General features: G+C 41.1%; 1 protein-coding gene across 3 annotated transcripts; it reads left to right on the forward strand.

Moving 5' to 3' along the window:
• Window positions 1-9,082: 9,082 nt before the first annotated feature.
• Window positions 9,083-21,182, forward strand: LOC131196269 (mas-related G-protein coupled receptor member H-like). Of its 3 annotated transcripts, XM_058178847.1 has the most exons (5): window positions 9,083-9,198; window positions 9,317-9,395; window positions 17,313-17,472; window positions 17,687-18,704; window positions 20,880-21,182. In XM_058178847.1, the coding sequence occupies exon 4, from the start codon at window positions 17,730-17,732 to the stop codon at window positions 18,675-18,677; it is 948 nt and encodes a 315-aa protein (XP_058034830.1). In that variant the 5' UTR covers window positions 9,083-9,198; window positions 9,317-9,395; window positions 17,313-17,472; window positions 17,687-17,729; the 3' UTR covers window positions 18,678-18,704; window positions 20,880-21,182. The 3 variants fall into 3 exon arrangements, with proteins under 3 accessions (XP_058034830.1, XP_058034829.1, XP_058034831.1); XM_058178846.1 differs by lacking the exons at window positions 9,083-9,198; window positions 9,317-9,395 and adding an exon at window positions 15,994-16,317; XM_058178848.1 differs by lacking the exons at window positions 9,083-9,198; window positions 9,317-9,395 and adding an exon at window positions 15,994-16,317 and having other exon boundaries at window positions 17,422-17,472.
• The last annotated feature ends 1,593 nt before the right edge of the window (window positions 21,183-22,775 follow it).

The raw sequence follows: 22,775 nt of genomic DNA on the forward strand, positions 1-22,775 counted from the left end.
ATCCAAATCTGCAGATAATTCTTTGAACCTTGTAGCTCAAGATCGGGTGGATGGACTTCCGTTCTGTTGATGAACTACATCTAAATTGGACTTAAAGACATTTTTCCTGTAAGTCCTGCCATCCTCAGTTACTGCAGACCCCAAGTATGAAACAATAATCTTCCACTCACCAACTACTTTGAAGAGTTTGGACCATCACTTTCAGGTAGGTTATAATTTTGGAAGGTTTAATTAGACCCAGGCATATGCAAATAGAGTAATAGCCATTCCTTCAGTAGCTGAGTATTTCTTACCTGATATTTATATGTTGACTTGGTTTTGTCTCCTTTTCCAACCTTTTAGCCGTCATGACAGAACACTTCAATTATGTCAGAAGCAAATACATTACCTTGAACTCAAGGACAAAGGAATAAGATGTTTCTTTAGCTTACCCATCATTGTTTTTCATCAGTTTTGGCTCTTGAGTTCTGTGTGAAAATTCATCCCATTTATTTGTGTATCAGCTGGGAAAGTTCTAGTTAATCACAGAAAGTTTGTACAGACAAACATACAGGAAATCTTCTATACTTAAATAATGAAGGAGAGAAGCAACCTAGAACTAAGGAGAAATTTCCTTACAGTGAGAACAATCAACCAGTGGAACAACTTGCCCCTAGGAGTTGTGGATGCTTCATCACTGGAGGTTTTTTAGAAGAGATGGACAGTCATTGTCTGAAATGGTATAGGGCCTCCTGCTTGAGCAGGGGCTTCAACTATAAGATGTCCAATGTCCTTGCAACTCTATTATTATTCTTTTACTCAGGTAGGCCAAAACAGGGTGTGTATATTCTTTTTTTTGTAAGTATCTGTAGCTCTACAAAATGTGTAAGCTACCCATTTCCCCCTTAGTCGTATTTTTTCCTTCATATCATCTCCTAACTCCTAGTTTCAAAACATAGATATATTTTCGCTTATTATCTCTCAAATACCATAACAAGAACAAGCACTGGGGAAAACGCTTCCTTACGTAATTACTCATTTTTGCTTTGTACCTCACATGGGGATTTTGAATGCCCCCTGCAAGGGTGACAAAGCGGCAGAGAGGACATTGCTGAATTTCAATACAGTGAAACCATCCAATCCAATCCCAAATAAACTTTCAGAGATGAATTGAGAAGCATGGATGGAGCAACATCCCCCTGATGTGTTGCAATAAACAGTTCAAGGGGTTGGCTCATTACTGCAGCCACATCACTCAAGCGATTCGCAGAGAAAGTAGAACGACAGAATAACAAAGTTGGAAGGATTTTAGAGCATCTAGTCCAACCCCCTTATAAAGCAGGAGATCCTATATCAGTGATGGCTAACATTTTTGCCATTGCATGCTGGGGGGGGGTGTCACGTGCATGCAGGCCTACACCCATAATTCTATGTGCCCCATCCCTATGCATGCACGCGTGACTTCCTCCCCCCTCGCTCCTGGCATATGATGGCCCGGTAGGTCCATTTTCCCCTCTCACCTGGCTCCAGAGCCTCTCTATGAGTCTGGGGAGGGTGAAAACTGCCTTTCCCATGCCCCCAGAGGCCCTCCAGAGGCCAGAAACAACCCGTTTACGAACTTCCAGTTGGACAGGAAGTGACTTTTTTGCTGTCTCCAGCCTCCAGAGACTCCTAGAAAGCTGAGCTTATGTGCCCACTGATATGGTTACGTTCGCCATCATGGTCCTATATCATTCCAGACAAATGTTTGTCAGACCTCTTCTTAAAATTTGCTGTGTTGGAGTATCCACAACTTCTGGAAGCAAGCTGTTGATCAGTTTCTATCCATTGCTGCTTCTTCTGTCTTCAGGTGCTTTGGAGAATAGGTTGACCTCCTTCTTCTTTGTGTCAAACTCTTTGATAGTGGAAGCTATGATAATATTGGTATTATTTAGGACAGGGGTCTCCAACCTGCAGTCCATGGCCCAGTGATACTCTTCAGCCTTTTAGGAACCCAGCCAAAGTCAAGGGTGAGCAGATGCATTTGTGAAAGCAGCACACTCTTGTGTGAAACCATCCCCTCTCCCCCCACCATTGCCTTCACCCCTTCCATGGGTCCCCTGAACTGGAAAGACGGTTGATTTAGGAGACAGGAATGACTGAATCCACTCCTCTTTCTTTTCATCTAATAGGAGCTTCCAGTCAAAAAGATTGTCAGAGGATTACAAAAATTTAATGATGAATTCCAGCCCGGGAGACCTGGATGCTGCAGAGAACTATTATGAATATAACAATGCCAGTTACTCATACGAGTACAAAGAAGAGCTCACCCTTTCTAATTTAGGAAGAATTCTTTGGACAGGCATTATTTTAATTACCTGTTGTATTGGGATTGTGGGCAACGGCTACATTACCTGGCTACTTGGCTTCCAGATTAAGAGAAACTCTTTCACCACATTCATCCTTAACTTGGCCATTGCAGACTTTGGGTACCTCGCATCTGTATTTATATATCATATTGATTCATTGACCGATTTTGAAGGCAGCGAAATATTCTACCAGCTCTGTATCTATTTCGTCCACATGATGTACATCAGTGCAAACTTTCTTCTGACGGCCATCAGCATCGACCGGTGTGTGGCTGTCCTCTTCCCAATCTGGCATCGCTGTTCCCGGCCAAAACATATGTCCTCCAGTGTCTGTGTCCTCCTGTGGATCTCCTCTTTCCTCCTGAGTGGAATTATAAGATTTATGAAAAGCTTTGTAAACTACAGACTGTTCAATCTCCATTTCCTTGTGACTGCTGTAGTTTGCCTTCCATTGATCTCAATCTCCACCGTGGTCCTTTTCATCAAACTGTATCTTATATCTAAACAGAAAAATAAGGGTCGGCTTTTACTGATGATTTTAATTACTCTTCTCTGTTTCCTCATCCTTGCTTTCCCATTCAATGTTCTTGCAGTGATTAGTAGTTTTTCTAGTAGTGAAGTTGACAATCAACTGGAGTATTGGGGTATATGTAGTATATTGTTTTCCTGTCTGAATAGCAGCATTAACCCAGTGATCTATTTTTTAGTTGGGAGGAAAAAAGGAGCTCAGTCCAAGGAGAGCATGAAGGTCATTTTGCAAAAGGTCTTCAAAGAAGGTGAAGCTACTGGAAGGGGATAGAAGACGTCAAATCCACTTGCAAGACCTCTGTGCTTCTTTCTGAGTAGCAACGGTTGATTTCTACTCGGGGTTGTAATTTTACAGGTGCGACCAAATCACTTTCAATATGTTGGCCTCTTTCATCGGAATACACACAGAAATAATTGCATTTTAAGAAATGTCTTCATCAATCCACATCTAACGATTTGCAGAAAATGAACTGCATGGCATTTATAAAATACTCAGTTTATTTTGCTTTCTAGAAATAAGATTTTTATAAATACAAGGAAAGCTCCAACCACACCTACTGCTTACAGATGTTACCTAAAGGCAGTTAATTCATGAGATGAAGCAACAATAAGTAAAAATAAGATAGGACCAGTCAGAAACCAGGTCAAATTCAGTGATGAATGTTAAGGCTTTAATCAGTTACTAAAAACAGAAAGAACAAGAGGGACCATTTCAAGCATATTCCATGTCTTGGGAGCAACAGAAGAGAAAAATAGGAGCATGGCAAATATACACATTTACATTGTGGTTTCTAAGAGGGCCTAAATGCTTACAGATACTGCAGATTGCTAGAGGGAAAAAAAAGAGTTTTGTTGTTGTCGTTGTTGTTGTTATTCACTTGGGTTTTGTTCCCCTTTTCCTTTTCTACCTGCATAAACCAGGTCAAATTCAGTAATGAATGTTAAGGCTTTAATCGGTTTCCAAAAAGGGAAAGAACAAGAGAGACAGTTTTCAGGAATATTCCATGCCTTGGGAGCAACAGAATAGAATAGAATAGAATAGAATTTTATTGGCCAAGTGTGATTGGACACACAAGGAATTTGTCTTGGTGCATATGCTCTCAGTGTACATAAAAGAAAAGATAACGTTCATCAAGGTACAACATTTACAACACAATTGATGGTCAATATATCAATATAAATCATAAGGATTGCCAGCAACAAATTATAGTCATACAGTCATAAATGGAAAGAGATTGGTGATGGGAACTATGAGACGATTAATAGTAGTGCAGATTCAGTAAATAGTTTGACAGTGTTGATGGAATTATTTGTTTAGCAGAGTGATGGCCTTCGGGAAAAAAACTGTTCTTTTGTCTAGTTGTTCTGTTGTGCAGTGCTCTATAGCATCGTTTTGAGGGTAGGAGTTGCAACAGTTTATGTCCTGGATGTGAGGGATCTGTAAATATTTTCACGGCCCTCTTCTTGATTCGTGCAGTATACAGGTCCTCAATGGAAGGCAGGTTGGTAGCAATTATTTTTTCTGCAGTTCTAATTATCCTCTGAAGTCTGTGTTTTTCTTGTTGGGTTGCAGAACCGAACCAGACAGTTATAGAGGTGCAAATGACAGATTCAATAATTCCTCTGTAGAACTGGATCAGCAGCTCCTTGGGCAGTTTGAGCTTACTGAGTTGGCGCAGAAAGAACATTCTTTGTTGTCCTTTTTTGATGATGTTTTTGATGTTAGCTGTCCATTTTAGATCTTGCGATATGATAGAACCTAGAAGAGAATAATAGACCACGGGCAAAATCTTAAATCATCAGATTCGTAAGAAAGAATGGAAATATGGCTAGTTAAGCAGGGAAGCAGCTACAGGTGGGTACAAAAAATCCTTAGCCATTCTACAAATCTGCAGGGAAAGACTTCTCTTTGAGGTCCTTGGTGGTCTCTGATCTTGATTACTTGTTTGCAGACATTTCGTTACCTGACTAGGTAACACCATCAGTGATAGGAGAGAACAGTTTGTCCTGTCAATGTTGGGGGGGGGGAATGCGGTTTTTCCCTTGGAAGCTCCTTGATTAGACTGCTGTCGTGTCCCACTCCTCCTCTGACGGCCGGGTCGGGGAAGTCCGTATCAAGCATGCCTCTGCAGCTTTGCCAAAGTTCTGTCAGAGTTCTGAGGGCAGGCAGGAGACCAGGATGTGACTTCAGCAATCCAAGTTAGACTTTGCCTGACTCAAAGAATGCCAGAAAGCAGATCCTTTATATAGGCCATGGGGTGTGGCTCCATGATTCAGCACATATCCAGGCCTGCCCCTCCCTTCCTTTTGCTGACGTCCCCTCTCCACTCTCCGGAAGCGTGGGTCCCTCCAGCCTCCAGCTGCCAGTAATTTCAGCTCGTGACTGGCTTCACACTCCCCAGGCTCACATGCTGTGGGGGAGGGGCCCAGCTGCTCTGTTTGTCCGGGCATGGTGCCAGGACTGGGGGCTGGAGGCATGTCAGGCCATTCGTCTTGCTCGGTCTGTCCGGGCATGGTGCCAGGACTGGGGGCTGGAGGCATGCCAGGACATTCTTCTGTACTATCAGCGTCCGGCAGGAGATGAGAGGGGCCCGGCTGCGGAGATGGGGGCGAGCGAGGCACAACAACTGCTGTTTACTGTTTGATAGTTTTTCTGAGTTTGTTGTGCCTGGATTAAGGGTGTTTTCGAAAGATTCACTACAGATCATGGCAAATACAAACATGTGCAGTACGGTTTTTAAGAAGGACTAAATGCTTATAGGTGCTGCAGGACGGTAGACACAAAAAAGAACAAAATGAGAAGGAAGAGCCTTTTCTATTTTGTGGTTGTTGTTGTTCACTTGGTTTTGTTCTCCTTTTCCTTTTCTACATGCATAAGCTGCAAGTAGCAATACAATTAAGATCTTAGAATAAATCAAGCTGAAATAGAACCCTTACTATTAAACAACCATTTGATTATTTTGCTATTATCTATGAATTCCTGGCAAATAGATGGGGAAGAAATGGAGATAGTGACAGATTTTATTTTCCTGGGCTCCAAGATCACCGCAGATGGGGACTGCAGCCAAGAAATTAAAAGACGCTTGCTCCTGGGGAGGAAACCTCTGGCAAATCCAGACAGTGTACTAAAAAGCAGAGACATCACCCTGCCAACAAAAGTGCGTATAGTCAAGGCTCTGATTTTCCCAGTTGCAATGTATGGCTGTGAAAGTTGGACCATAAGAAAGGCTGAGCGCTGAGGAATCAAGGCCTTTGAATTCTGGTGCAGGAGAAGACTCCTGAGAGTCCCTTGGACTGCAAGGCGAACAAACAAGTCGGTCCTAGAGGAGATCAACCCTGACTGCTCTCTAAAAGGCCAGATCCTGAAAACGAAATTCAAATACTTTGGCCATCTAATGAGAAGGAAGGACTCACTGGAGAAGAGCCTAATGCTGGGGATGATTGAGGGCAAAACAAGAATGGGACAACAGAGAATGAGGTGGCTGGATGGAGTCACTGAAGCAGTTGACGTGATCTTAAACGGGCTCCAGAGGATGGTAGAGGACAGGAAGGCCTGGAGGAACATTGTCCATGGGTTTGTGATGGGTCAGACACAACTTCATAACTAATAAGAACAACAAATGAATTCTACCTTTAGCTGCAGATGTAAAATTTAAGCAACTTTTCCTTACCAGCCAAAACTTGTAGCTCATAATCAATATAGATGCAAACATTTCTCTTTGTTTTTAAAGGTCTAAGTTGTCTAAACAACAGAGTGTTAATAATCTCCAGTCCATACTGTATAAATACCACTATAACTAAATGATATACAAGCACACCAGGAGGATGTTGTGAGTTTGATTCCAGACCACCGCAATAAAGCAAGTATTTACTGTATAAATTAATATATAAATATTGTATAAATATAAATAAAATATTGTATAAATAAATAAATAAATAAATAAAGTCAAGCCACCCAATTTTGGGGGGGTTTCCCAGGGCATGTAACAAAGTTTTAGGAATTAGCTTTAAACTGGAATCACAACTGCCAAAAAAGCCAACACAGTTCTGGGCTGCATAAACAGAAGGATAGAATCAAGATCACATGAAGTGTTAATACCACTTTATAATGCCTTGGTAAGGCCACACTTGGAATATTGCATTCAGTTTTGGTCGCCACGATGTAAAAAAGATATTGAGACTCTAGAAAGAGTGCAGAGAAGAGCAACAAAGATGATTAGAGGACTGGAGGCTAAAACATATGAAGAACGGTTGCAGGAACTGGGTATGTCTAGTTTAATGAAAAGAAGGACTAGGGAGACATGATAGCAGTGTTCCGATATCTCAGGAGCTGCCACAAAGAAGAGGGAGCCAAGCTATTCTCCAAAGCCCACAAAGGCAGGACAAGAAGCAATGGGTGGAAACTAATCAAGGAGAGAAGCAACTTAGAACTGAGGAGAAATTTCCTGACAGTTAGAACAATTAATAAGTGGAACGACTTGCCTGCAGAAGTTGTAAATGCTCCAACACTGGAATTTTTTAAGAAAATGTTGGATAGCCATTTGTCTGAAATGGTGTAGGGTTTCCTGCCTGGGCAGGGGGTTGGACTAGAAGACCTCGAAGGTCCCTCTGTTATTATTATTATTTTTTTGTTTACATTTATACCCCGCCCTTCTCCGAAGACTCAGGGCGGCTTACAGTGTATAAGGCAATAGTCTCATTCTATTTGTATATTTTTACAAAGTCAACTTATTGCCCCCCCAACAATCTGGGTCCTCATTTAACCTACCTTATAAAGGATGGAAGGCTGAGTCAACCTTGGGCCGGGCTTGAACCTGCAGTAATTGCAGGCTTTGTGTTCTTACAGGCCTTACCAGCCTGAGCTATCCGGCCCAATTATTATGTTATGTTATATTAAAAAAGTACCCGCCTTCTGCTTCACTAGCTCAACATCCAGTTCCCATCATCCACTGAGTTTCAGCACTGTGCCTGACCCAATCATGAGACGATTTTATGAGGTCCAAAGACTTCAAGTCCTCAAATACATTATTCAGAATTGAAGAACTAACACCGGTAGGTTAAACAGGTTCTTCAAAGAACTCCCCCCCCCCAAAAAAAAAGTCCAGTTGCCTTTTGGAAAAGCACCTTTGGGAGATGGTCAGAAAGGATGTTAAGCTTTATTATCCCCATCTTCACATTTCTAATGACCAAAGAGGAAAAATAAACATTAAAGAGAAAATAGTATCAAAACCAAAGAACAGACTGTACAGTTGACTGATTGTGATCAGCCTGGGTCTCTTCCTCAGTGGTCAAAGTCCTATTTATCAGCTGAGAAATCCAACTGTCAGGGAAGGTTTGTTCTTTGGTCTTCTCCCATCCATCAGTAAATACTCTTCTTAAATCAGAGCATCTTCAAAGAAATATAGTCTGAAGAAAAAATTCCCCTGTCGCGAATGAAGGCAAACAATTTTCTCCGTTTTATTTTATTTTTATTTATTTTTTATTTGTCACAGCAGTATATATAAGGATAAGCATGAAATAACTATACGATATATAAGCATATATATAAGCATAAGTATAAAATAACTACACGAATTGGATATAATCAAAGGGGACATCGGGACAGGAACGGTAGGCACGCTGGTGCTCTTATGTACGCCCCTTACAGACCTCTTAGGAACGGGGTGAGGTCAATAGTAGATAGTCTTTGGTTGAAGATTTGGGGATTTTGGGAAGAGACCACAGAGTCAGGTAGTGCATTCCAGGCATTAACAACTCTGTTACTGAAGTCATATTTTTTGCAATCAAGATTGGAGCGGTTCACATTAAGCTTAAATCTATTGTGTGCTCGTGTATTTTTTTTTAATTGAAAAAGTTTTAGAAAACAAGCAAAATTTTCCCCCCCTTTCCCCCCCCTCGAAACCCCCATTCCCCCTCCCTTCCCCCCATCCCCCCCGACTTCCCAGGTCAATCACAAGGTATTATTACACATAAGCCAAACATAGACTAAAAATGTATTGTTGTGATTGAAGCGGAAGTAGTCTTCAACAGGAAGGACCTTGTAGCAGATGATTCTATGAGTTAAACTCAGGTCATGTCATGTTCTCAAATTTCTTTTGGAGATAATTGCTGACTGTGGGCGATTATCTTAGAGAGACAAGGATCACATCTTGGTGTCACATGGTGCTAGATTGTTATCAGATAGGACACGGAGTATATACGGATCTTTTAGAGTTCCTTTCTCATGACAGAAGCAAAAGCTGTCCATCTTTTCTGCAGGAGATCAATCCTCACCTGCTATGCTGAACCCTGTTCTTTTGATAAAAACACCCCAGAAGATTTCCGGCTCAGGCTCCACTTCCAGGTATATCCAAATCTGCAGACAATTCTTTGAATCTTGTAACTCAAGTTTGGGTGGATGGATTTCCCTTCTGTGATGATGAACTTCATCTAAATAGGACTTAAAGAATTTTTGCTTGCAGATCCTGCCATTCCCGGTCTCTTCAGCCCTCAATAATCTTCCACACACCAACTTTGAAGAGTTTGGACTACCATTTTCAGGTACAGTATGCTATCATTTTGGAAGGCTTAATTAGACCCAGGCACATGAAAACAGGGTAATAGCCATTTCTTCAGTAGCTGTGTATTTCTTACCTGATATTTATATGTTGTCATATCTTCTCAGTTGAGGTTTCTTGGTTTTTGACTCATTTTCCAACCTACTTTTAGCCATCATGACAGAACACTACAAATATGTCAGAAGCAAATAAATTACCTTGAACTCAAGGACAAAGGAATAAGATGTTTCTTCAACTTACCCATAATTGTTTTTCACCAGTTTTGGCTCTTCAGTTCGGTATGAAAATTCATCCCATTTATTTGTGTATCAGCTGGGAAATTTCCAGTTAATCACAGAAAGTTTGCACACAAACATACAGGAAATCGTCTATACTTAAATAATGAAGGAGAGAAGCAACCTAGAACTAAGGAGAATTTTCATTACAGTGAGAACAATCAACCAGTGGAACAACTTGCCCCTAGAAGTTGTGGGTGCTTCATCACTGGAGGTTTTTAAGAAGAGACGACAGCCAGTTGTCTGAAATGGTATACAGTCTCCTACTTGAGCAGGGGGTTGGACTAGAACGGTGGTCACTAACTGGTGGTCCACGGACCACTGGTGGTCCATGAGAAAATTTTTGTGGTCCGTACAGAAATCTTTGTATTTTTCCAGGGCACCCTGGTGGAGGAGCTGCTATGCAAGCAGCCCGAAGCAGCAATTGCGATGGCTGGAAGCTGCAGGAGCGAAGCACTACTTGCACTTGTGCAGCATCAGCATTCTGCCTCGGTATATTTGCCTAGCCAATGGCGCAAAGCAGCCCTCATCTCCTGCCACTTGGGACTCAGAGTGGTAAATGGCATCTGGTCCATGGAGCAGTTGGATTTTGCTTTCTATTGCAGACACCAGATCGGCCCCTGGCAAGCTCTCATCTCTCGAGGAGCACTCGCTGAAGCGGTGCGGGAAACTTCAGCTGGGCTCCTGGAGAGACGAGAGCTTGTACGGGGCTGATCTGGCATCTGCAATGGAGAGCAAAATTTGGCTGCTCCCCTGACCAGACACAGTTTACCGCTCCGAATCCCAAGTGGCAGGAGATGAGGGCTGCTTTGCACCACCCGCTGGCACAAATATACCGAGGCAGACTGCTGATGCCACGGAAAATGAAATAGAAAAAAAGAGACAGAATAAAAGAAAGAGAATGAGAAAGAGAATGAGAGAAAGAGAATGAGAGAAAATCAGAATGAGTGAGAATGAGAGACAGAGAAAGAGACAGAGAATCAGAGAGAACCAGAGAGACAATGAGAGAGAGACAGAATGAAAGAGAATCAGAGAGAGAGAGAATCAGAATGAGAGAGAGAGTGAGAATGGTGGAGAGAGGGAGAGAAAGTGGGAAAGAGAGAGAGAAAGAGAGATGAGAGAGAGAGAATGAGAGATAAAGAGTGGGAGAGAGAAAGAATGAGTGGGAGGGGAAGTGGGCAGAGAGAAAGAGAGAATGAGGGAGAAAGAGTGGGAGAGGGAGATGAGAGAGAGAATAAGAGAGAATGAGTGGGAGAGAGAGAAAGAGAGGGGGAGAGAGAAAGAGAGAATGAGAGAGAAAGAGTGGGAGAGAAAGAGAAGGAATGGAGTGGGGAAAGAGAGGGGGGAGAGAGAGAAAGAGAGAATGAGAAAGAGTGGGAGAGAGAGAGGGGAGAGAGAGGGGGAGAAAGAGAAAGAGAAAAAAGAGAGAGGAGGGAGAGTGCCTGAAGGACCATATCCCATCACTGGGAGTCCAGGCGCTTCAGCAAGCGGCGCGCTGGATTCGTATTAGTGGTCCGTGGGATTTAAAAGTATGAACTTGGTGGTTCCTGAGGTCCAAAAGGTTGGGGACCCCTGATCTGGACCAACTCCCTTATGAAGCAGGAGATCCTGTATCATTCCAGAAGAATGGTTGTCGGATCTTTGCTTTAAACCTGCAGTGTTGGAGCATCCACAACTTCCAGAGGCAAACTGTTCCATTGGCTAATTGTTCTCACTGTTAGGAAATTTCTCCTTAATTCCAGGGTGTTTTTCCCCTTGATTAGTTTCCACAAAAACTGCCAGATTTTGACCTTCCTCGCCAGCATTGGTCCACTCTGAACAGGATCCGTACCCAACATGGTGTCTGCCAGGACTCATTGTTTAAGCAGGGTCTTGTCTCTACCCCTCAGTGTGACTGTGGTGCTCCTCGACAAACTATCCACCACATTGTGTCCGAATGTCCATCAAGAGCTCACATCTGCCCAATATCTGATTTTTTTTCAATATAGACCACACTGTCCTTGAATGGCTGGGTGGACTGGACATTAACATTTGAACCACTATAAGTCCATGTATTGCCATGTATTGCCATACGACGTGGTGGCTCAGGGGCTAGGATGTTGAGCTTGTCAATTGAAAGGTCAGCAGCTCGGCGGTTCGAACCCCTAGTGCTGACGTGTAACAGGGTGAGCTCCTGTTACTTGTCCCAGCTTCTGCCAACCTAGCAGTTCCGAAAGCACGTAAAAGTGCAAGTAGAAAAAATAGGGACCACCTTTGGTGGGAAGGGAACAGCGTTTTGTGCGCCTTTGGCGTTGAGTCATGCCGGCCACATGACCATGGAGACATCTTCGGACAGCGCTGGCTTGTTGGCTTTGAAACGGAGATGAGCACTGCCCCCTAGAGTCGGGAACGACTAGCACGTATGTGCGAGGAGAACTTTTACCTTTACCTATTGCCATACGCTACATAAAAGTTTCCATCCATTGCTTCTAGTTCTGCCTTCAGGTGCTTTGGAGAATAGGATGACTTTCTCTTCTTCATGGCAAACCCTTAGACAGTGGAAGCTATGATAATATTGATATTATTTAGGACAGGGGCCTCCAACCTGCGATACATGGCCTGGTGATGGTCTGAAGCCCTTTAGGAACTCAGTCGAAGTCGTGGGCGAGCACGTCTACATGAGTCCACTGCCTTCGTCCCCTTTGCTGGTCCCCTGAGCTGGAAAGACCACTGACTTAGGAGACATGAATAACTGAATCCACTCTTCTTTCTGTTCTTCTCATAGGAACTTCCATTCAAAAAGATTGTTAGAGGGTTACAAAAGCTTAATGATGAATTCCAACCTGGGAGGTGTAGATGGTACACATAACTATTATGAATATAAGAATACCAGTGACTCACATGAGTTTGAAGAAAGGATCTCCCTGTTGTGTCTTGCCCGCTCTCACAGCAGCCGGGGCCTTCTTATCTGCTCCCGAACACGGAGGAATGTATGCCTCCTGGCCCCAGTCCTGGCTCCATGCCCAGACAAGCTGAAGAGGAGGGGGCACCTCCCGGTCCCAGCCCTGGCTCCATGCCCAAGCAGGCTGCAGAGGAGGGAGCATCCCCCGGCCCCAGCCCTGGCTCCATGCCCAGGCAAACGGAGCAGCTAGACCCCTCCCCCTCCTCCACAGCATGTGAGCCTGAGGAAAGTTTATTTCCAACAGCTGCTGATTGGAGTGACCCTCGCATCAGAAGACTGGATAGGCGGAGGCAACAGAAGGAAGGGAGGGGCAGGCCTTAATGAGTGCTGAGTCATGGAGCCACACCCCATGGCCTATATAAAGGATCTGCTTTCTGGCAGTCTCTGAGTCAGGCAAAGTCGAACTTATCTTGCTGAAGTCACTCTCTGGTCTCCTGCCTGCTCTGAGGACTTTGCTAGGACTTTGGGCAGAGCTGCAGAGGCAAGCCTGATTCGGATTTCCCTGACCTGGCCGTCAGCGGAGGAGTGGGACACGACACTCCCCTTTTGTTTTCAGATGGATTCTTTGGACAGGCAATACTTTATTTATCTGTTGTGTTGGGTTTGTGGGCAATGGCTACATCATCTGGCTACTTGGCTTCCAGATTAAAAGAAACTGTTTCACCACATTCATCCTTAACTTGGCCGTTGCAGATTTTGGCTACCTCGCAGCTGCATTTATATGTTACATCCGTTTATTTACCGATTTTCAAGGAAGTAAAATTTTCAACTTCATTCATGCCTTTTTCTTCCACATGATGTACATCAATGCAAACTTTCTTCTGACGGCCATCAGCATCGACCGGTGTGTGGCTGTCCTCTTCCCAATCTGGTATCGCTGTTCCCGGCCAAAGCATTTGTCCTCCACAGTGTGTATCCTCCTGTGGATCTTTTCATTCTTCCTGGGTGGAATTCTGAGTTTTATAGAAGTCTTGGGAAATTATATTTGTCTCAATTTCCATTTTCTTGTGACTGCTATAGTTTGCCTTCCATTGATCACACTCTCTACCGTGGTCCTTTTCATCAAAGTGTGTCTTAAATCGAATCAGAAAAATAAGGCTCGGCTTTTACTGATGATTTTAATTACTCTTCTCGCTTTCCTTATCCTTGCTTTTCCATTAAATGTCATTGCGATGATGATTAGTTTTTCTAATAGTCTCAAAGATTACATTACACTGGAATATTGGATTATGTGTAGTATTCTGCTTTCCTGCCTAAACAGCAGTATTAATCCAGTGATCTACTTTCTAGTTGGGAGCTCAGTCCAAGGAGAGCATGAAGGTCATTTTGCAAAATGTCTTCAAAGAAGGGGAAGTGACTGGAGGGAGATAGAAGAGCTCAAGCCCACTTGCAAGACCTCTGTGCTTCTTTCTGAGTAGCAACGGTTGATTTCTCCTCGGGGTTGTAATCTTATAGGTGGGACCAAATCTATTTTAACATGTTGGCTCTTTCATCTGAATACACATAGAAACAATTGCATTTTAAGAAATGTTTTCATCAATCCATATCTAACGATTTGCAGAAAATGAACTGCATGGCATTTTATAAAATACTCAGCTTATTTTGCTTTCTAGAAATAAGGTTTTTACAAATACAAAATTTACAAATATATTATTACAAATAAATCCAACCACACCTGCTGCTTCCAGATGTCAATTAAAGGCAGTTAATTCATGAAATGAAGCAACAATAAGTAAAAATAAGATGGGACCAGTCAGAAACCAGGTCAAATTCAGTGATGAATGTTAAGGCTTTAATCAGTTATTAAAAACAGAAAGAACAAGAGGGACCGTTTCAAGCATATTCCATGTCTTGGGAGCAACAGAAGAGAAAAATAGGAGCATGGCAAATACGAATATTTACATTGTGGTTTCTAAGAGGGCCTAAATGCTTACAGATACTGGAGATTGCTAGAGAAAAAAACCCCAGAGTTTTGTTGTTGTTGTTGTTGTTATTCACTTGGGTTTTGTTCCCCTTTTCCTTTTCTACCTGCATAAACTAACAGTAGCAATACAATTAAACTGTTGGAATAAATCATTGTTAAGTAGAACCCATATTATTTAACAAGCTTTTGATTATTTTGCTATTATCTATGAATGCCACCTTTAGCTGAAGATGTAAAATTTAAGCAACCTTATGCTGATCAGCAAAGACATGTAGTTCATAATCAATATTGATGTAAACTGTTCTCTTTGTTTTTAAAGGTCTAAATTATCTAAACAACAAGAGTATTAATAATCTCCAGTCCATACTGTATACATACCACTGTAACCAAATAATAAACATTAATACCAGGGGAAGTTGTGGGTTTGATTCCAGACCACCGCAATAAAGAAAATATCACCATCAAGTCGAGTCATTTTATTCGTTTTTGGTTTCCCAGGACATGTAAAAAAGTTTTAGGAATTAGCTTTCAACTGGAAACAAAAAAGTATCCACCTTTTGCTTCACTAGCTCAACATCCAGTTCCCATCCTCCACTGAGTTTCAGCACTGTGCCTGACCCAATCATGAGACAATTATATGTGGTCCAAAGTTTTCAAGTCCTCAAATACATTATTCAGAATTGAAGAACTAACACCGGTAGGTTAAACAGATTCTTCAAAGAAACCCAGATTGTTGGGGGCAATAAAGTTGACTTTGTATATAATATACAAATGGATGAAGACTATTGCTTAACACAGTTTAAGCCACCCTGAGTCTTCAGAGAAGGGCAGGATATAAATACAAATTAAAAAATTAACAACCCAAAAAAAGTCCAGTTGCCTTTTGGAAAAGCACCTTTGGGAGATGGTGAGAAAGGATGTTAAACTTTATTATCCCCATCCTCACATTTCTAATGACCAAAGAGTGGAAATAACCATGAAACAGAAGATGGTATCAAAACCAAAGACCAGACTGTACGGTTGACTGATTGTGATCAGCCTGGGTCTCTTCCTCAGTGGTCAAAGTCCTATTTATCAGCTGAGAAATGCAACTGCCAGTGAAGGTTTTTTTCCTTGGTTTTCTCACGTTAATCAGCAAATAGTCTACTTAAATCAGAGCATCTTCAAAGACATATAATCTGGAGAACAATTTCCCCTCTTCCCAAAAAGCTTTCTTTATAAGGAGATGCTACGTTTCTGATCAGGCCTTCCAAATTTAACTCTGTCTGATTTGGCTTTTGGTTCTCTTGAGGCTCCAGCCAACTCTCTCTTTTCTAAACTGACCGTTGGCGAATATCTTAGACAGACAAGGATCACATCTTGGTGTCACATGGCCCTAGATTCTGATTAGACAAGCCACAGAGTATGTGTGCATATTTTAGTCTTTCTTTCTCATGTCAGAAGCAAAAGCTCTCCCTGTTACTTCAGGAGTTCGATCCCCACCTGTTACGCTGGCACTCAGTTGTCTGCTTTATATAAAAACACTTCTGAAGATTTCTGCTTAGGCTCTACTTCCAGGTTTATCCAAATCTGCGGACAATTCTTTGAACCTTGTAACTTAAGATATGGTGGACGGACTTCCCTTCTGTCGATGGAATTCATCTAAAGAGGACTTGAAGAGATTTTGCCTGTAGGTCCTACTATCCCTGGTCACTTCTGCCCTCAATATTGTGACCCAATAATCTGCCACTCAACAACTTTGAAGAGTTTGGACCATCGCTTTCAGGTATGTTATAATTTTGGAAGGTTTAATTAAACCCAGGTATATGCAAATACAGTAATAGGCATTCCTTCAATTGCTGTGTATTTCTTACCTGATATTTATATGTTCTTGGTTTTATCTCCTTTTCCAACCTTTTAGCCATCATAGCAGAACACTACAAGTATGTCCGAAGCAAACAAACTGTTTTGAACTCAAGGACAAAGGAATGCGATGTTTCTTTAGCTTATACCCATCATTGTTTTTCATCAGTTTTGGCTCTTCAGTTCTGTGTGAAAATTCATCCCATTTATTTGTGTATCCACTGGGAAAGGACAAACTTTCTGTGATTAACAGTGGATACACAAATAAATGGGATGAATAATCTTCTATACTTAAATAATGAAGGACACAAGCAACCTAGAACTAAGAAGAAATTTCCTTACAGTGAGAACAATCAACCAGTAGAACAACTTGTCCCTAGAAGTTGTGGGTGCTTCACCACTGGAGGTTTTTAAGAAGAGACTGGACAGGCAGTTGTCTGAAATGGTATAGGGTTTCCTGCCTGAGCAGGGGGTTTGACTAGAAGACCTTCAAGGTCCCTTGCAACTCTGTTATTGTTATTCTGTTAGTTAAGCTGACCACAGCAGGGGGTGTATGTGTATTTTTCCTTTTTGGGAAGTACCTGTAGCTCTACAAAATTTGTAAGCTGCCCATTTATCATCTCCTAACTCCTGCTTTCAAGTCATAGATGATTTTCTCTTATCGTTATGTATTATTAGCTGCTCTTATACCCTGGGCACCATGTCCCCATTACAAGAACAAGCTTTGGGGGGGAAAAATTCTTTATAGCTCACTTGGGGATTTTGAATATCACAGCACAATGGTGACAAAACAGCAGAGAGGACATTGCTGAATTTCAGAACAGTAAAAAAATCCGATACAATTCAATACCAAATAGATTTTCAGATATTGATTGAGAAACATGTATGGAGCAACATGTTAGTATTTTTCCCCTTTAGGTTTGGCAATAAACAGTTCGAAGAGTTGGCTCATTACTCAAGGGTCCTTGAGTGGCTCAGACTGCTAAGAAAGTTTGTTATTAACAGCAGCTGCTTGCAATTACTGCAGGTTCAAGTCCCACCAGGCCCAAGTTTGACTCAGCCTTCCATCCTTTATAAGGTAGGTAAAATGAGGACCCAGATTGTTGGGGGCAATAAAAGTTGACATTGTATATAATATACAAATAGGATGAAGACTATTGCTTGACATAGTGTAAGCCGCCCTGAGTCTTCGGAGAAGGGCGGGGTACAAATGCAAATTAAAAAAAAATTACTGCAGCCACAATAGGAGACAGGAATGACTGAATCCACTTTTCTTTGTTTTCATCTAATAGGAGCTTTTATTCCAAAGTATTTTCAGAAGATTACAAAAGCTTAATGATGAATTCTAGCCTGGGAAATCTGGATGCTGCAGAGAAGTATTATGAATATAACAATACCAGTGATTCATATAATAACACAGAAGAGAATGGTCCTTTTGATTTGGGATGGATTGCTTTGACGGGCATTATTTTAATTACCTGTTGTATTGGGATTGTGGGCAATGGCTACATCATCTGGCTACTTGGCTTCCAGATTAAGAGAAACTGTTTCACCACATTCATCCTTAACTTGGCCGCTGCAGACTTTGGGTTCCTTACATCTATATTTGTATATAATATCTACCCAGTCACCGATTTTCAAGGAATCATTATTTTCTACATCTTCTGGGTCTATTTCTCCCACATGATGTACATCAATGCAAACTTTCTTCTGACGGCCATCAGCATCGACCGGTGTGTGGCTGTCCTCTTCCCAATCTGGCATCGCTGTTCCCGGCCAAAACATTTGTCCTCCAGTGTCTGTGTCCTCCTGTGGATCTCCTCTTTCCTCCTGAGTGGAATTATGAGTGTTATGAAATTCTTTGTAAATTTCAGTCTTTTCAATTTCCATTTTCTTGTGACTGCTATAGTTTGCCTTCCATTGATCTCAATCTCCACCGTGGTCCTTTTCATCAAAGTGTGTCTTAAATCTAAACAGAAAAATCAGGGCCGGCTTTTACTGATGATTTTAATTACTCTTCTCTGTTTCCTCATCCTTGCTTTTCCATTATGTGTCCTTGCAGTGATTATTAGTTTTTCTAGTACCGATACTTACAATCAACTGGAATATTGGCGTCTGTGTGGAATGTTGTTTTCCTGCCTAAGCAGCAGTATTAACCCAGTGATCTATTTTCTACTTGGGAGAAAGAAAGGAGCTCAGTCCAAGGAGAGCATGAAGGTCATTTTGCAAAAGGTCTTCAAAGAAGGGGAAGCTGCTGGAGGGAGAAACAGAAGAGAAAAATAAGCCACAGGCAAAATCTTAAATTAGCAGGTCAGTATGAAAGGATGGAAAGATGGCTACTTAAGGAGGGAAGCAGCTACAGGTGGATCCAACATGTCCTTAGCCATTCTACAAATCTGCAGGGGAAGACTTCTCTTTTTGTGTGCTTGGTGGTCTCTGAGCTTCATAGCTTGCAGAAATTTTTTTATTTTATTTTTTATTTTTTTCTGAAAAAGTTTTACAAAATTTTTTCTCCCCCCCCCTTTCCCCCCTCCCCCTCCCTCACAAACCCCCTCCCTCCCCCCGACTTCCCGGAACAAACACAAGGTATAGTTAAAAATAAAACAAACATATGCTAAAAAAATTTCCCTCCCAACTCAATTATACTCCTACAATTCTCATCAGTTCCTAACTTCCCCCAAAACAATCAGAAATAACACATCCTAATCATTCAAAGGCAGTCTGATAACTCTTAGTCTGATATCTACTTTGAATATAGTCAATCCATTTTTTCCATTCCTTTAGAATAGAATAGAATAGAATTTTATTGGCCAAGTGTGATTGGACACACAAGGAATTTGTCTTGGTGCATATGCTCTCAGTGTACATAAAAGAAAAGATACGTTCATCAAGGTACTAAATTGATTTAAGTATCTTTCTTGCGTATTGTCTTTCAAAAAGGCTGAGATTTTTGCCATCTCAGCCAAATTGGCAACTTTCAATATCCATTCTTCTATTGTAGGTACTTTCATTTATCTTCCAGTACTGTCCTATCAGTAATCTTGCCGCTGTTATTAGATTTAAAATCAATTTAGTCTCAATTACTGTACAGTCCGTAATAATTCCCAGCAGAAAAAAATGCGGCAGGAACTTTATCTTCTTTTTCAGAACATTTTGTAAAATCCACCAAATTTTTATCCAAAAGGCCTTAATATCCTTATAAGTCTACCAAATATGAAAATATGTAGCGTCATCACAATTACATCTCCAACATTTTGCTTGCATATCTGGATACATGCATGATAGTTTCTTAGGATCTAGATGCCATCTATAAAACATTTTATAAAAATTTTCCCTCAGATTCTGTGCCTGTGTGAATTTAACATTTCTAACCCAAATTTTTTCCCAAGTTTCCAATAATATTGGCTCTTGAAAATTTTGTGCCCACTATCTATGATAAAGATAGCTTGCAGAAATTTTATTACCTGACTAGGTAACATCATCAGTGCTAGAAGGGAATGGGTTTTCTTTATATACAACTAGCTGATAACCCAGCGTTGCCGGGTATTTATTTATCCCAATCCTGTATTAGACCCCACAATTTTTTTTTCCAGAGAGCAAGTCATCTGGGTACCAAGTTTGTTTGAAATTGCTAAGAACCAATCCCTTTTACCAGAGGGCGCCCCTTGTGGAGTACTGTGACGCCATTAGCGCGGCAACTCCACTCCACTGTGTTGTACAGTAGAAACCATTTTAAGGCACAACAGGCTGTATCTTAACAGAACTTGAATCCAAAATGCACACTATCACTGTCAAAGTACTGTGATTTGACACTATAGATATAATTCATTCCTTTTCATTTCAGTGGCCAAGGCATTCTAGAGTTATGCTGGAACACACAGACATAGACGCAGACACATCCCCACAGTATTTATTTCGGGAGAGTAAGTCATGCGTGTGCCAAGTTGGGTTGAAACTGGTCGAGGCATTCCAGGGTTATGTTGGAACACACCCACCCACCCATCCACCCACACATACACACAGCCATTTTTATATACATATATGGCTTGCCCTGGTGGGAGAATTGTTTTCTCCTTGGTCATCCCTTGATTAGACTGCTATTTACTGTTTGATTGTTTTTCTGAGTTCCTAGTTCCTGGATTAGGGTCTTTTTGAAAATTTTGCTACAGAGCATGGCAAATACAAACATTCACAATATGGTTTCTAAGAAGGCCTAAATGCTTACAGATACTGCAGGTTGGTAGACACAAAAAAAGAACAAAGTGAGAAAGCAGAGCCTTTTCTGTTGTTGTTGTTGTTGTTCTAATTTTTTTGCTTGTTCTTCACTTGTTTTTGTTTCCTTTCTCCTTTTCTACATGCATAAACTGTAAATAGCAATAAAGTGAAGACCTTAGACTAAAGTATCAAAATTAAGGTAGAATTGTTATTATTTAATAATATTTTTATGATTCTGCTGTCATCTATTAATGCCACATTTATCTGTAGATGTAAAATTTAAACAACTGTATGTGTCAACCCTGAAGCTGACCTGACTGAAGCCATCTTGGAGCTTTCAGTGGAGCTGAAGAAGGGGGGATTAGAGACAGCTGGGACTTTGTAGTCAAAACAAAATACCCTCTCTTGGGAAGCAAGGACATTCTCACACCTGGTCAGAGGAAGGAGGAGGGATGTCACCAGGCAACCAGACAGAGCCGTGATTGGACCATGCGACTCATTGTTTTGAAAAAGTGACAAACTTTTATTTTTAATTAGATGGAAACTGCGGGAATCGTCAGAGTTGATTTTCACCAGATCTGTGCCATTATGATCTATCCATTAAAGCTATTCTTTGAGGAATCTACCTGCCTCTGAGTTGTTTTAATAATAATAATAATAATAATAATAATAATAATAATAATAATAATAACAACAACAACAACAACAACAACAACAACAACAACAACAACAACAACAACAGAGTTGGAAGGGACCTTGGAGGTCTTCTAGTCCAACCCCCTACCCAGGCAGAAAACCCTACACCACTTCAGACAAATGGTTATCCAACATTTTCTTAAAAATTTCCAGTGTTGGAGCATTTACAACTTCTACAGGCAAGTTGTTCCACTGGTTAATTGTTCTAACTGTCAGGAAATTTCTCCTTAGTTCTAAGTTGCATCTCTCCTTGATTAGTTTCCATCCATTGCTTCTTGTTCTACTCTCAGGTGGTTTAGAGAATAGTTTGACTCCCTCTTCTTTGTGGCAACCCCTGAGATATTGGAACACTGCTATCATGTCTCCCCTAGTCCTTCTTTTTATTAAACTAGACATACCAAGTTCCTCCAACCGTTCTTCATATGTTTTATCCTCCAGTCCCCTAATCATCTTTGTTGCTCTTCTCTGCACTCTTTCTAGAGTCTCAACATCTTTTTTACATCGTGGGAACCAAAACTGTAAAAAAGATACTGAGACTTTTGCTTGCTATGAGATTATTACTTGGAACCCTGACATCCTAATCACGCCAATATGTAGATATAGATGGCAATGCTTGTCCTGTTGTCACTCATGATGGAAGGGCTGCAGAGCTCACAGTTTTTCCTTCAGTTGTCCAGTCGTTCTCACATAGTCTGAAATATTTTTTGAAAGGGAAAGTGAATTCAGCGTTTCACCATCTCTGCTTCTTAAGCTCTTGAGTTTCCAAACTCAACCAATGTTGTGACCTATCACCAACAAGGCTTGCTAAGATGTACCCGAACAGCCGAACATTATGCTGGAAGTGCAAAAGTATATGGAGCATATTACCATTTATGGTGGACATGTCCAGCAGCAAAAAATTTTTTGCTGGAAGAAATAACTGACCAACACATAGACAGGAGACCAGAGACCTTCCTGCTGGGAATATTGAACACGAAATACAATAAAGAAACAAGATACCTAATCTTACATAAAATAACAGACGCCAGAATAGCCTATACACAGAACTGGAAAAATGAAAATATACCAATGGAGGAGGAAGTGATAAGGAAAATTTTGGACTATGCTGAGATGGATAAATTAACAAAGGAGCTAAAAGAACAAGAAGATACGGAATATATAGTGTGGAACAAATTGTATAATTGGCTAGAGATTAGAAATGGTAAATGATGAAAAAGGTGAAAAGCTCATAGACACACATACAAAAAATGGTAGTGCATGAAAGAAAATGAATTGTCATAAAGATAGGTAGGATAGAATATATATAGAAACAAGGGATAATGGGACAAATGGGATAATGGGATAAGTATAATTAAATGAAATGAGAGAGGAAAAAAGAATGTAAATATTAGAAGAATAGTGAAACGAAGCTGATGTAAAGAAGGAGTCTATGTTTTATATTACTGTTTGTTCTGTCTTGTTGGTTTTCTG

Source organism: Ahaetulla prasina, chromosome 3 (assembly GCF_028640845.1).
Source record: "Ahaetulla prasina isolate Xishuangbanna chromosome 3, ASM2864084v1, whole genome shotgun sequence".
NCBI lineage: Eukaryota > Metazoa > Chordata > Lepidosauria > Squamata > Colubridae > Ahaetulla > Ahaetulla prasina.

Excerpts from the sequence above, each read along its gene's own strand:
- LOC131196269 (XM_058178847.1), top strand. The coding sequence starts at position 17,730 with ATGATGAATTCTAGCCTGGGAAATCTGGATGCTGCAGAGAAGTATTAT.